Source organism: Salminus brasiliensis, chromosome 15 (assembly GCF_030463535.1).
Source record: "Salminus brasiliensis chromosome 15, fSalBra1.hap2, whole genome shotgun sequence".
Lineage (NCBI taxonomy): Eukaryota > Metazoa > Chordata > Actinopteri > Characiformes > Bryconidae > Salminus > Salminus brasiliensis.
The window spans coordinates 4120776-4135672 of record NC_132892.1 but is presented as its reverse complement, the minus strand read 5'-3'; the positions used below and the strand labels follow the sequence as shown (position 1 = coordinate 4135672).

Here is a 14897-nt window from a genome sequence, read left to right as displayed (position 1 = left end):
TCAAGCTGAATCAATCGAAGCCCTGTAGAGAAACTGAGGACGACCCTATAGCTAAAGTAAATAATACTTATAAATTAAACTGTAAATGTCTCATATCATTCGTCAGTAATATAATTTTACATTTTTAATATCTATAAATACTATAAATATCTATGAAATTGCGTGGAATCGACTTTTGGTGTCAGAGTCGGCTCAAAGATTCTAGATTCAGTCCATGGACGCGTCTAATACCACAGACACTTCGTCCTAATGCACTTCTAAGGGTTACTCGTTTTGACATACAGTACTATTTGCTAGGGTTGAACGCAGTTTGGGACGCAGCCCATGAATGAACGAATTAGCTAATTATCTGCGTTCAATACCATATAACATATGTAGTGCTAGTGCTTGCTAGCTATCCATTTCCGTACTACGTAGTGAGGTAGTGTGTGGTTTGAGACGCAGCCAAGGGCACTCGTTCCCCGGAAGCCGGTACGTCTGCAATAGGGTTCGTGCAGTGTTCTGAGATGCAGTGAGTTTCTGGGCTGAACTAGCGACCAAACTCTCGGGCTTTTCATGGAGAGGGTGGTTAGGTAATCTCTCCGGCAGGTCTGGCATGGAAGAGCATTAGCTTGCAGCACACGGACATATGGACAGCATGGACAATCAGATCGAGACGGTAGGAAACAGAGAAGCAGCGTCTGACACAGCTGGCTGAGCACTAGCTGACTAAACCTGGGGCCCTACTGGTTGACCAGGTAGTGCTTGACCAGCTCAGGGCGTGTTTTCGTGTGAAGGGGGTGGGATTTTATTTGGTGTACCAGTATGACCAACCTGATCAAGCTGGTCAACCAGTATAACCAATTGTATTGACCATCCCCATCTTTCTGGTCAGTCAGTGTGACCATGCTGGTTGACCAGTATGACCACGTTGGTCAACCAGTATGATCAAGCTTGTTAACCAGCATGACCAACCTGACCAAGCTGGTCAACCAGTATAACCAATTGTATTGACCATCCCCATCTTTGCGGTCAGTCAGTGTGACCATGCTGACCACGTTGGTCAACCAGTATGATCAAGCTTGTTAACCAGCATGTCCATGATGACCAGCATAACCAGCATGGTCAACCAGACCAAGCTTGTTGGAAGTCATGACCAAGCTGGTCAACCAGTATAACCAATTGTATTGACCATCCCCATCTTTCTGGTCAGTCAGTGTGACCATGCTGGTTGACCAGCATGACCAGGTAGGTCAACCAGTATGATCAAGCTTGTTAACCAGCATGACCAACCTGACCAAGCTGGTCAACCAGTATAACCAATCGTATTGACCATCCCCATCTTTCTGGTCAGTCAGTGTGACCATGCTGACCACGTTGGTCAACCAGTATGATCAAGCTTGTTAACCAGCATGTCCATGATGACCAGCATAACCAGCATGGTCAACCAGACCAAGCTTGTTGGAAGTCATGACCAAGCTGGTCAACCAGTAAAACCAATCGTGTTGACCATCCCCATCAGTCAGTGTGACCATGCTGGTTGACCAGCATGACCAGGTAGGTCAACCAGTATGATCAAGCTTGTTAACCAGCATGACTAACCTGACCAAGCTGGTCAACCAGTAAAACCAATCGTGTTGACCATCCCCATCTTTCTGGTCAGTCAGTTGGTCTGACTGGTTGATGTTGGTCTACCAGTATGATCAAGCTTGTTAACCAGCATGTCCATCATGACCAGCATAACCAGCATGGTCAACCAAACCAAGCTTGTTGACCAGCATGGTAGTCATGACCAAGCTGGTCAACCAGTATAACCAATCGTGTTGACCATCCCCATCTTTTCTGGTCAGTCAGTGTGACCATGCTGATTGACCAGTATGATCAAGCTTGTTAACCAGCATAACTGTCATGACCAACCAGACCAAGCCTGTTGACCAGCATGACAGTCATGACCACGTTGGTCCACCATCATGACCGAACTGGTCAACCAGCCAGTATGACCAGCTTGACATCTAGCATGGATATGGTGAGACGTGCTAATAAGATGTTTGTCAAGCTTACATACACTGTGTGTCCAAATGTTTTTGGACACCCCTTCTAACGAATGCATTAAGCTACACACAGCTTGTCTAGTCCCTGTAGAGAGAAAGTACTGCCAATACAATAGGACGCTCTGGGTAGATAAACATGGGCCTATTGGCACCGTGCTGCCTAATGCCAGGCGTGGGGGTATAAAGCCCCCCAGCATTGAGAGCCATTTCTAATTTTTCCAAATCTCTCTCCAGACCCAGTGCTTCTCAGACACAGCCTCCCCGCCCTCCGTCACCATCTCGGACTTCTCGGACGAGATTTTGCTGAACATCCTGAGGTACGTCCCGAGCCATGACCTGGTGCTCAACGTGAGCCGAGCATGCAGGAAGCTCCGGACGCTGTGTCTGGACAAGAGCCTGACTGCCCACATCCACCTGCACAAGGAGTACACGGTGAGGATCACAGAGGGCTTCTCAAGCCTGTCCTGTTTGATTATTTATTTATTTATTTGTTTGTTTATTTATTCTATTATCAATACAATACACCCGTCTCGTACCCGTCTCGTACCCCAAGCAACCAATGCGCTCAGAGAAAAGCACTGGGTACCCATCTCATACCCGTCTCCTTCCCGCCCCAGACCCATCTCCTACCCATCTCGTACCCGTCTCGTACCCGTCCCAGACCCATCCCATACCTGTCTTGTACCTGTTTGTACCCGTCTCATACCCATCTCCTACCATCTCCTACCATCTCATACCCGTCTCGTACCCCAAGCAACCATGCGCTCAAAAAAAAAAGCACTGGGTACCCGTCTCGTACCCGTCTCTTACCCGTCTCTTACCCGTCCCAGACCCGTCTTGTACCCATCCCAGACCCATCCCGTACCTGTCTTGTACCTGTTTGTACCCGTCTCATACCCATCTCCTACCATCTCCTACCATCTCATACCCGTCTCGTACCCCAAGCAACCATGCGCTCAAAAAAAAAGCACTGGGTACCCGTCTCGTACCCATCTTTTACCCGTCTCTTACCCGTCCCAGACCCGTCTTGTACCCGTCTCGTACCATCTCGTACCCGTCCCAGACCTATCTCGTACCCATCTCCTACCGTCTCATACCCGTCTCATACCATCTCATACCCGTCCCAGACCAGTCTCGTACCCGTTTCGTACCCGTCCCACGCCCGTCTCATGCCGGCCAGCATTGCACCCACCCTGAAGAGAGAGAGAGAGCGAGCGAGCGAGAGCAAGAGCGAGAGCGAGAGCGAGAGCAAGAGCGAGAGCAAGGCCAATTGTGCTCTCTCTGTGCTCTGGCTGCTGATGGCTAGCAGTATGACCGGGATTCAGACTAGCAGTCCTCTGGTCATAGTGCATAGTGACCGTACCAGTTTATCTAACTGAGCAGGAATAGTGCTCTGCTTTGTGTAAGGAAGTTCCCCTAAGATGTGTTCCCTGCTTTTCCTCATGCAGCCGCACACAAGGTTCAACTACCCTGGTTGTTTAAAGGCTGGTAATCAATGCAGCCGATGGGATTTTTCTAGCAAAGGCTCGAAATTCAGGCTTGTACCCATTAGATCAGCACAGAAACAGCGTAGGAGAAGAATCTCCAAGGCTTGAGTGTATTGAGAAGTTTGGAGGTTTGTCTCCGAACTGTCCCGAGCAGCCAGGCTTCTAATATCTCTCTTCCTCTCAGGCAACCGACGAAGCCATCAGACATCTCCTGAAAGATCTGTCCACTGACATCCAGACCCTGAACGCAAGCGGCTGCTATTGGCTAGCCGGCTCCACGGTGGACCAGGTGACCCGCTGCAAGAGCTTGGTTCGGCTGGACCTGTCCGGCTGCCGCGTGACTCCGGCGCGCCTGTCCCGCTTGTTGAGCTCGCTGCAGTGCCTGAGCTCGCTGGCCCTGGACATTGGCCCACGGTTTGACCTTCAGCTGTTGAGCACCGAGGGCAAGGCGGCTCTGGCGCGGCTCCAGGAACTGAAGCAGACGCTCCTGACGCCCTCGTATGGCGTGGTGCCGTGCTGCAGCGCCTTGCGGAGCCTGCGCCTCTACCTGGAGGCCAACGAGGGCTGGCAGGAGAGCGGAGGCTGCGCTCAGCTGATGGTGGGCCAGAGCAGTGTGCCGCATTACCAGAACCTGCGTTGGTTTTCCGCTCGCCTGGCGCCGGGCGAGGTCAACCGCACCCTGCTGGCCCTCTACCTGGCCGTCTTCAGCATGCGAGTTCCGGAGGGCCTCACGGGCTTGGTCCTTTTTGTCCCTGGCCCCGCCCCTCCTCGTCCGGTCGCGGTGACGGCACTGACGGAGAGCATGGCGTCTTCTGCGGGGAGCACGGTTGGCGCCCTCCAGCTTCCGCGGACTTGGCTTGACGGAGCGGTCTTAACGCGGGTCCTGGCGCACGGCTGTCCCGCCTACCTGAACGTGTCCCGTTGCTCGGCGCCCGGGTTCAACCCTCTGCACGTGCTGCTGGCCACTGGCCGGGACCTCTCGCCTCTTCGTAGTCTCAACCTGCGCGGTTGTGGCCGAGGCTCGCTGCCAGAAAACTGCAGCAAAGGGGAGGAGGAGATGGATGCGGAGAGCGTCAAAGCGCTTATTGAGGGCTGTCCCCACCTCACGCACCTCAACCTGTCTGCCACACATTACCATCACAACGCTCCGGCCGAGCAGAACGGCCACCTGTGTGGCGCGCTGGGCCGCCTGGCTCACCTCCGCTCGCTGGCGCTCCCGGTGTGTGCGCTGGCACAGCGAGCGCCAGTGGCCGCTAACGCGACAAACTCAAGCTCGGACCTGTCCTCAGGATCGCTGCTCTTCGGGCTGAAGAAGAGCCGGCGGATCGGCGTTCCCACTTACCAGCCGGACGTCGTGGGGGGAGCTCCGGGGGAAGTCCGGGAGGAAGCAGCTGCGTCCTGCATCCGCCCGCTGCTGAAGGGTTGCCCCTATCTGGTGGAGCTGGAGCTCATAGGCGCCGGCTTCCTGTCGGCCATGCCTCGGAACGAGCCGGCCATCCGTAAGGACCCTGCTGCCTGTCCCTGGGCCTGCCAGGTAGGGGCGAGCAATATGCTTCTGTTTACAGCCAATATTATTATTCTAGTGAGTTATGATATTTGAAGCTTCCTTAGGTCAACTCTTGCTCCTGGAGGGTGACCTCCAGCTCCATCCACACATATCCTTAAGAGTTTTGGCCTCCCGTCCAGACGAAAGCACATTTTTGGTCTCTGAACCTGCAGCTTTTTAATAACACTCTCCAAGGTGGAGGTTTCTGAAAGCTCTGTTTTTGCCTTTTTCTGGCTGAATCTCAAATACCTCCTTACTCCCTATATAGTGCACTACAGCGTCTACAAGCAGACAGCCCTAGAGTTCAGATTTCCACACATGAATAAGTGCAAACACTCTATGGTTCTAAAGCAGGTGTATAAATGATGCTCTAGTCAGAGCCCCTAATTTCCTGACTTGCACAGCGCACTACATAGGGAGCAGACAGTAATTTGGGTACTGCCGTCCCATACAGGGCTGGCAAGCGTTTTCGTCTCTGTGGACTCAATTGGCTGAGAAGGGTGTGTTAGATTTAGGGAAGGTAGTTCTCCAGGAGGAGGGTTGATAGTTTTGGACTTCAGGGATTTCCTGGACCTTTAGGGGTTCTTCCATTTGAAATTGTTGGAGGAACCCCCTAAGGTTCTTTGAGGAACCTTCAAAAAAACTTTCTTAAGGGGGTTCCACAGTTCCACAGGTTCCTCCACAGTTTCAAATTAAGGAACCTCCAAAAGTTTCCAAAAGAGGGTTCAAGTGAGCCAATGTGGATAAAGCAGGCTAACATGAAGCTTTCCAGACCTCAAATATGTGGGCGGAGCTTAAAATCCCAATTTTAGTGTGACCTTCATGTCCATGATGAGTGTTACATTCATTTTTTTTATATCGCCCCACCCACTCCCAGGTTGGAGACAGCCAGCTGGCCGCCCTGGGCACCCTGAGGTTTCTGCGTCGGCTCACCTTGGCCCACCTGCCAGGGGTCTTGAAGGGGACTGGGCTCCTGCAGCTCGTTCAGGGGTGTAAAGACCTTCAGGTGTTATCGCTGGCCAACCTCGGCTCCTTAAAGACTGTGAACTTCACGCAAGCCCTGACCGAGGCCTTAAAACACTGCACACAGCTCCGGGACTTCAGGTGAACGCACCTCCCCACACTTTTCTAGCCACTTTTGTAGAAACCTTGTATCTCCAGAATGGCAACTTTGAAGATGATCTGGTCTGAAGGGGTTTGCCTTGTTGTACCTTGAGTGTTTCTATTGGTCTGTTTTTCATTAAGCGAAGAAAAGCAGAAATGGAGATGAGGGTTTTGCTGGACCGTGAGGATAGGACTATTGGCTAATTGTAAAGTTAGAGCTGGGAGGACTGGGAGAACCTTCAGGACCTTCTCAGGACCTTCTCAGAATCTTAGAAAAGACAGCTGGTTGGACATAGAGGTGCTATGACCAACAAGTTGCCTTTTTTTAGAAATTTCCAGAAGGTTCTGAGAAGGTTGTAGCCTAACCGTTATACATAAACCACATCCAGGTGGTTCTACAGCAAAAATAGTCCCCAATGTTAGTCTTCCCATATTTTTACTATTTAAAAACATTAAAGAGGGCGGAGCCACTTGGTGTATCTTTACTGGTAGTTTTGGGAAGTATTTGTGTTGTACATATTGTGATCTCTAGTTCTACCCCACATTCGACACCACTGTGATCTTTGACCTCTGAGTCAGTATGTTTCTTTACAGCAGGGTTTTGAGATGCTGCAATGTTTGGTGGTTCCCCTGATAGAAACACACCTACCCCTCAACCCGGCAATGGCCTGATGAGTTGAACAGGGGCTCGTTTGAGTAAATTGCCAGATTTTGCCGGACACCTGCCCTCCGGGACTGTGGAATTGAAGGACCCTGCTTTACGGTGGGAAGCTTCCGTCCTGGAGGGCTGGATTGTTTTTTTGGGGGTTTTTTTTCTGCCCAAGCACACCTGATTCAACCCTGCTGTTAATCGCCAGGTTCAGATTTGGTGAGATGATCGTCCGTCTGCACTGATCAGATCGGATTTGCATGACGAGCTGCTTTCATACACAGAAGCAGGAGAGCTGGAGGTCCGATCTGAGCGTCCAAAGCGTCCAGAGCGTCCCGGCTGAGACAAATTGTACAAATCTGATTATGAACGTGTTCCAAACCACCTCCATTTTTTTGTTTTGTCTGTCCAGACTATCAAACATCGATCTGTATACAGTGTAGATGCGTAGCCAAAAAATGGATTTGGGCTGGCAGTCTGATTGTAGCCGTAGAGCAGGGGAATCTGCAAACCCTTGACCCTAGATACCACCAGTAGTTCAGAATGACCTATATAATAAATCAACGGTTGACCCTGACCTTTCTTACATCTCAACTATTGAACTATTATACAGCAATTCTGAACAACTGGTGGTGTCTTACCTTACTCTTGCATCACTTATAATCCTCTCCATTTCAGCTCTCTATTTCTAGGACTTTCCTAGAGCTGAGACTATTCATTAGCTGTCCAGTAGAGGGCAACAGTGGCTTAATTGTCTGGTTGTCTTTTATCTGAGTACCAACACCTAAAGATTGAGTACCAATGTAGGATTGATCAGGGCAGGTTTATTGTCTGCATGGCAGCGGTACTCCTCGATGGGACCATTGGGCATTACCCTGGCTTTCAATGCATTTCCCAAATGCCAATCCATTCAGTCTGCTGGACGAGCTGGACTTTGATCCGCAGCAGCTCCACCCAACTCCCAACTTGCAGGACTTAAAAGGGTCGGCTGCTAACGTTTATATATATGTGTGTGTGTGTGTGTGTGTGTGTGATATCACAGGCTGGAGCAGCCATACTTCAACGCCAACGCTGCATTCTTTGAGGCGCTCAGCCACTGTCGTCGCCTTCGACGTCTATGTCTGGTCTCGCGCCACGGAACCTTCCAGCTGGCCGCAGTGCTGACCTTCATGCAGAGCTGCACGGAGGTCATCATGTGTCATATGTTCATGGGCGGGACTCTGGCCGATTGCAAGACGCTGCAGAAGACCCTGCTGGACGGGTAGGTGTTGGTCAGCCTCATATCAGGGGAGTCTCTTTTGTACGGTGACGCTCATCGTGAGCATGGATCCTTTTGCAAAATCAACACGGGGTCAAAAAATATCCATGTAGAGTCAGAAGTATCCATACACTCACCTGGATTGTTCATTTGTTGGTGCTGAAAGCTCCAGAATGTCAAGGCCTCTTGACTTCCTGTTCGTGATCATGATTGACTACAGCTGGTAGCTGGTTTGTTTGGACTTTAGAAACGTTGCATTCAAAAGTGACTTGGCACTGATGCAAATATCCCAGAATGCATTACGCACCACGCTGCTTGCAAAATGACCGGACAGTAAAAGTCAGCAAAAATGATTGAGAATTATTAAGACTATGGATGAGAAATTGGATAAAGGCTGAAAACTCCACCTTCGGCTTTTTCTTCTGACCCCATGTCTTGCGCTGTAGCTTGTCCAGTCACTTTCAGTCACCAAATCAACTTATATTTATTTGTACGTTGTCACAAACAGCCTTACACAGTCAGTAATTAGTAAAAAGACAAGAAATCAACATTGTAAGTAGGCATGAAAAGCTAAGACCCCCAGTGAGCAGCCAGCGGTGATGGTGGCCAGGAGAAACTCTCTCAGAGCTGGAGGAAGAAACCTTGGGAGGAACCAAGACTCACAAGGGGGACCCGACCCGTCCTCCTCTGATCAGAACTATTTATAAATTATTGAAATATTAATAGTTAAGAGTCCATTTAGGTTTTAACATGGTCATTAGGCAGGTAGCAGTGGTAGGAGGGTGTGCCGCTGGTCTGACATGGGTGGTGGTGGGAAGGCCTGCTGGTCGGACGCAGGCAGAGGGGACTGGGTCAGCAGGTCGGGCTGGATTTCCAGCAGGTCATGGATTTACAGAGAGCAGAGAATGTTGAGCAGTATCAGTATCGGTGTGTCTGACGACTCCGGCAGGTCTGAGAACGCCAGAACAGCCTAGTTAAAAGCAGAGAGCCAGAAGGTAACACAGACACGGGAGCACCCTGAAACACTAGCGTCCCTCTGCTCCGCCGTCCACAAATCACCACATATTAAACCTGCTAGATATTTGCTGGGGGCTTGCAGGTCCTCAGCGTTCACTTGGCGAGCTTTGAGGCTGAGACTTGCCGGTGATCTAGCAAACATGAGGTGGGTACGTATCATTATACGTAACTCTATCTGCTTTGTTCCCTCTCTCTACGTAGTCTGTCTGCGTCCCGCCCGGCCCTCAGCGTGGTGGTGTACCCTTTGCTCCATGAGGACCTGGGTTGTGTGATCAGGGAGATGCCGCTCTGCCACCTGGATGAGATCACCCTCTTCAAAAGCCGTGTGGCAGAAGAGCCCAGCGTGCAGTAGGAGAGGGAGAGACGGACAGAGGGGTGGACGGACTGAAGGCAGACGTTGCCTTATGCTGGTGAACGTTGGTGCTGATGGTTCACCAGACGTTGTTTACATGTAATTAAAGGTGTGCTAGGCTCGCTGAAGGGTGCTGGATAATGCAGCTTCGGGCTGAATGGACAATCAGTTTGGGGGGTGGGGGGGGGGCAGTTACACCAAACTGCAGGGCAGCTTTGAAAAGCTTTGAGACTACAGAGTGCCAAATATCAGACGTGCATTAAAGCTAAGGTAAATGTGCTGTGTGAGTTAGTGTTTGTTTGCAGGTGTTGGACAAAATATCAGAAACGTCCCATGATAAAGTTGGAATGACGTTCAAGTTGGAAGTATCTAAATCATACCTTTTTTTAAATTTATTTCTGTGGTCAAGGCGGTGCGTTAGGTGATGATTTCCTCCAGTAAGACCTACCACCAGCATATACAGTTGTGAAAAAGTTAGGACGCCCCATGAAAACCTTTGTCTTTTTCAATATAATCAGACATCTGATCTTCATGTGATCAACATCGAGAGATGGAGGTAATCTAACTAAACTCACACAACTAAAAAAACATCTCTAACCATCATTTATAATGATTAAGAGCTTTCTGGAGCATTTGGATTCTTCTGGGCCTCTTCTGGGCCATGTCTTCCTGCTTGTATTTTACACATAAAAGACACTCAGCACCTCAATGGCGAATATGAGACACCTTTACATGACCATAAACGACGGTCCAGGCACTGCTGAATGTGTGCTCACTAATGCATGTGAACTGCCCGCCACCATAAGCATGTAAATCAAATAACACCACAGGGCCCAAAAGAGAACCCTGAGGTACGCCATTTGCTGGGAATGGAGTAATGGTCAGAGTTTAGAAACTGTAAAGACAGTTCTGAGGAAATCTGGCTGTTCTGACAGAGAAGAGGTCTTATTCTTCAATCTTCTTCATAACCTTCACGATTTCATGCCCAGAGAAGGTGGTAGTGTGAGACCAGAGCACTCTCCTCCCACCCTACATACACATTCCCTGAGCGTCTCAGAGCCCTGTCAGATGGAGGAAGGTCTTCTCCAGAGCGACTTACAAAAATGCTTCACTGTTTACTCAAGAAGAACCTCAGCTAGTTTAAATAGACTAAAATTCTAAGATCCTCTAATCTTAGACTCTACTAAACACAAGTCAATAAGGAGACCATAATACTTCTCTTCACCAAGTACTCTCAGAAGAGGAGGGTCTTCAGTCTGCGAAGAGAAGAGTACTATGGTCTGTGCATGTGCTTTACCTGCCTGCCTGCTTCCTGACCTCTCCTGACCTGTAGCCCTAACAAACCCCTTCTCCTCACAGCTGAAACTGAGACCTGGGCCAGTGTTAAGCTGAGCTACCAGGTCTATCACACAACGCTGTTGACTCTCAGAGACTTGGATTCTGATGCTGCCGTGGATTTAGGTCGGTCAGGCCTCTTCCTGTGTCAGAGCTCTTCAGTTTCCTCCAGTTTGTAATGGTCTTTTGGTGGTGTGGGAAAGTGTCCTCACCACACTCTGTCATTTCTGGATCTGTAAGATCTACAGGGTTAAGAGTTAAATCACCCCTAAAAAGCCCTGACCGTTCACTGCTTGCCTTTGCACCACTTGAGGCCTCTTATGACTTAAATGTCCATAAAAGCCGGGTAAACTGGGGGTGTGACTGGTAGTGAGTATATATAACATAGAAATAGTGAACCAGTCATCATAGTGTAATTATTAGACTTTTTTTAATGTATCCATAAACGTGATACATATTTTCTTATTCATATATAATGCATATTATCGCAATCTAATATAACTGTAATACATCATAAACTACATACCCCTAGTGTTTCATATTACTCATGAATATTGCGACCACATCATCCATTTTATGATATTTCGTCCCCAAGGAAAAGCTTGGAAAAGTAATGATTGAAATGTAAGATGTAATTGATTTATGAGAAATGGAGATCTTCCTTAGAGCCTCTTGAACAAGGCCCTTGTCGTCGTGAAAAGACAGACAGTTAACCTCCAGTTCAGCTCAGTATTAGCACTACTGTCTGTCTGCCGCTTCCACCACAACACTTACCATTCTTTTCACAAGTACCTCATCAAGTTCCTCACCAAGTTCCTCATCAAGTTCCTCAGCATGTTTCTCAGCACATGGTTTAGCAAACGCTTCCTCAACAAGGAGGTGTATCTTCAAAGTAGCTTGAAGTTCAGAAAGAGAGAGTCAGGAACGAGCAGCCTCTGGTGAGACCTCAGCATTTTTTTTAAAAACACAATTTTAATGTTGCAGAAATTGTAAATAGAAATTTGCTTTGATCAAGACAATCAGCATGTTACATTTTGCGGCATCAATATATTACCTCATGGTCTCAACATATTATCTTGTGGCCTCAATATGTTATTTTGTGGCCTCAAAATATTATCTTGTGACCTCAGTATATTATTTTGTAGTATCAATATATTACCTCATGGTCTCAACATATTATCTTGTGGCCTCAATATTCTATCTTGTGGTCTCAATATATTATCTTGTGGCCTCAATATATTATTTTGTGGTATCAATATATTATCCCATGACCTCAATATGTTATTTTGTGGCCTCAATATATTATCTTGTGACCTCAGTATATTATTTTGTAGTATCAATATATTGTCTCATGGCCTCAACATATTATCTAATAGTCTCAATAATCTCATATCTCTAATATATTATCTTGTGGCATTAAGATATTATTTCAACTATATTTTCTTGTAGTCTCGATATATTATCTTGTGGCCTCAATATATTATTTTGTGGTATCAATACATTACCTCATGGTCTCAATATATTATTATATGGTCTCAACATATTATCTTGTGGCCTCAACATGTTATCTTGTGGCCTCAATATATTATTTTCTGGTATCACTATATGATCTCACGGCCTCAACATATTATCTAATGGTCTCAATAATCTCATATTCCTAATATATTATCTTGTGGCATTAAGATATTATCTCAACTGTATTTTCTTGTACCCTCAATATATTATCTTGTGGCCACACTTTAATGGACTTCCTTAGTTTCTTCATTAGATCACTGGATTAAAACCAAACAAACATCATGAAGATTAAAATCAACTTCAGTAACCGAAACTTCTGGATTTTTGTTACGCTGGAAACATTTCTTTCCATTTTTTCTTTCAGAAGACATCATGGTCCTCCTCCCTCCCCTGCCGCTGCTGCTGCTGCTGGCTCTCCCTGGATGTTTCAGTGCAGTAGTTAATTTCTCTACTTGCCCTCAGTTCTTTGCTGACCCAGGTGGAACGGTGTCTCCTCCAACCATATTTGCCAGAGGTCGTTACCAGCAGATCTGCCAAATTCGCCAAGGCAACCTACACGAATACGCAACCCTTTATGACACAGCGAACAAGATCCCCGTCTACTCGGCCTACAAGTTTGATGGGTTAATGGATTGTAAGAGAAATGACAGCTGGTTTATTGAACCCCAGGTACGTCAAACGGCTCTCTTCTATGTCCACAAACTTTTGGCTAAAGTGTGGGGTGCTAAAACGTTTCTCAAAAGCTCATTCAATGCGTTTGGTTAACAGAATCATGTCCACAAACTTTTGGCCAAAATGTGAGGTTCTCAGTCAAACTAAAGTTTTGGCACCCCATGTTTTGGCCAAAAGTTTGTGGACACAGTTCAGTTAGTCAAACGCATTGGATGGGCTTTTAGGCAAAGGTTATGGCACCCCACGTTTTGGCCAAAAGTTTGTGGACACAGCTGAGTTAGCCACATGCATTGGATGGGCTTTTGGGCAAAGGTTTTGGCACCCCACATTTTGGCCAGAAGTTTATGGACACAGCTCTTTTAGCATAATGTATTGCATGAGCGTTTGGGCAACAGTTTTAGCACCCCACATTTTACCACACACCTGTACACACACACCATAGCAACTCTTTAGTAAGCAGTTCTAGTGTTAGGCTGTTTTTTGATGTGTAAATAGTAATAGAGTGTGGGCTAAGGTGTCCTCTTTTTGTCTCTAAACCAATTACTGCAGCTTGAAGACAGCACCAAGGACGTGTATATGAAGCGTGAAGACAAGTCGATTACATATCAGAATCAAGCTGTTAATGCAGACTACGAGAACACAGGATTCGATAAAGGTCACCTGGCTCCAGTCTACCATGCCAGGTCCCAGAGCTGCTCTGATGCCACCTTTACCCTCACCAACGCCGCTCCGCAAAACAAATCTTTCAACAGAGGCCAGTGGAAAGTAACAGAGAGCACTGTGGCTAAAGCGCTGACGCAGAGGTGCAAAAGGAATTCGGCCTACATTGTCACCGGGGTGGTTCCAGATTATAATCGGCCTCCTCTGAAAAACAGAGTTCGTGTACCCAGTCACTTCTGGACCGCTTACTGCTGCCTAGACAATAACCGCCGAGTGACCGCTTCTTCTGGCTTCTTAGGCGTGAACGTTAACGTCCCAGTGCAGGAAATGCCCGTCGCTTATCTAGAAGGAAATCTAACAAATCTCTATGCCACACAATTCAGTGTATTTGGTCTAAACTGCCACCAGCCTTAATCCAGCAGCACTCCTCTTAGGTTCAGGCTAATTGGTTCAGTTGCTTCCATGAAGAACCTCGTTTGTTAAAGAGCTGTGAAGAACCTTTGGATCTCTATTACGCACAGGGTTCTTTATGGAACCAATATTGCTTCTTCTTTTATGGCATTGCTCAAAGAACCCTTCTAACCCTTCCCCCTATTGCTTTATTGCAACGCTCACGGCACTTGGAGGGTGAGGACATATGAAGTCAGCCTTCACCACTTCTCAAACTGCCACCAAAGAAAGCAGCATCGCTAGGCCACTAGCCAAAATGCGCTCGGAGGAAAGCCCCAAATCTCCACCACTGATAGATCAGCCAACAGCTTCACAATGGGAGTAACGAGGGAGGGGAGAGCGCCATCTACCCACCCAGAGAGACAGAGAGAGAGCAAGGCCAGTTGTGCTCTCTCAGGCTCTGGCTGCTGATGACCCGAGTGCTTTATTGTTATGAAAAGCTTTCGTACTTTTAATCAACGGTTGAAGAATTTCTCCTCTGGATTTGAATCAATAAAAGCAGGTAAAATTAATCAAACACTTGCTGGTCGATTCTTAAAATCAACCCTGTCTGTAATGGGTTGGGAAACTCTATAGGTGCATTATAACCGATCAGATTAGCTCAGTAGGAACCAATGCACCTTCGTCAATTTTGAAGGTGTGGTGCTATTTTCGGAAGGTGTATATATTAGGAATTGAAGGGCTATTAATTGCAATGGCCTAGTAAAGAGGCAGTTCTGCTTACTGACTGACTGGCTGATGGACCTTGTTGAAACGCCCATGCACAAGAACCATCCCTTGTTTGGTCTTGGCGAGCTGTGCTACTGAGAATAGCCTCAATCT

The 14897-nt window shown here is 47.6% G+C and overlaps 2 protein-coding genes across 2 annotated transcripts; both read left to right on the top strand.

Annotated features, from left to right (window-relative positions):
* The first annotated feature begins 481 nt into the window (after positions 1-481).
* fbxl18 (F-box and leucine-rich repeat protein 18) lies at positions 482-9601 on the top strand. Its single transcript, XM_072657360.1, has 6 exons — positions 482-658; positions 2265-2462; positions 3702-5051; positions 5941-6167; positions 7859-8077; positions 9293-9601. Exons 1-6 carry the CDS (start codon positions 629-631, stop codon positions 9441-9443), a joined length of 2175 nt encoding a protein of 724 aa, XP_072513461.1. The 5' UTR covers positions 482-628; the 3' UTR covers positions 9444-9601.
* Positions 9602-11322: 1721 nt separating this feature from the next.
* Positions 11323-14574, top strand: LOC140535899 (endonuclease domain-containing 1 protein). Its single transcript, XM_072657449.1, has 3 exons — positions 11323-11716; positions 12658-12962; positions 13515-14574. Exons 2-3 carry the CDS (start codon positions 12666-12668, stop codon positions 14037-14039), a joined length of 822 nt encoding a protein of 273 aa, XP_072513550.1. The 5' UTR covers positions 11323-11716; positions 12658-12665; the 3' UTR covers positions 14040-14574.
* The last annotated feature ends 323 nt before the right edge of the window (positions 14575-14897 follow it).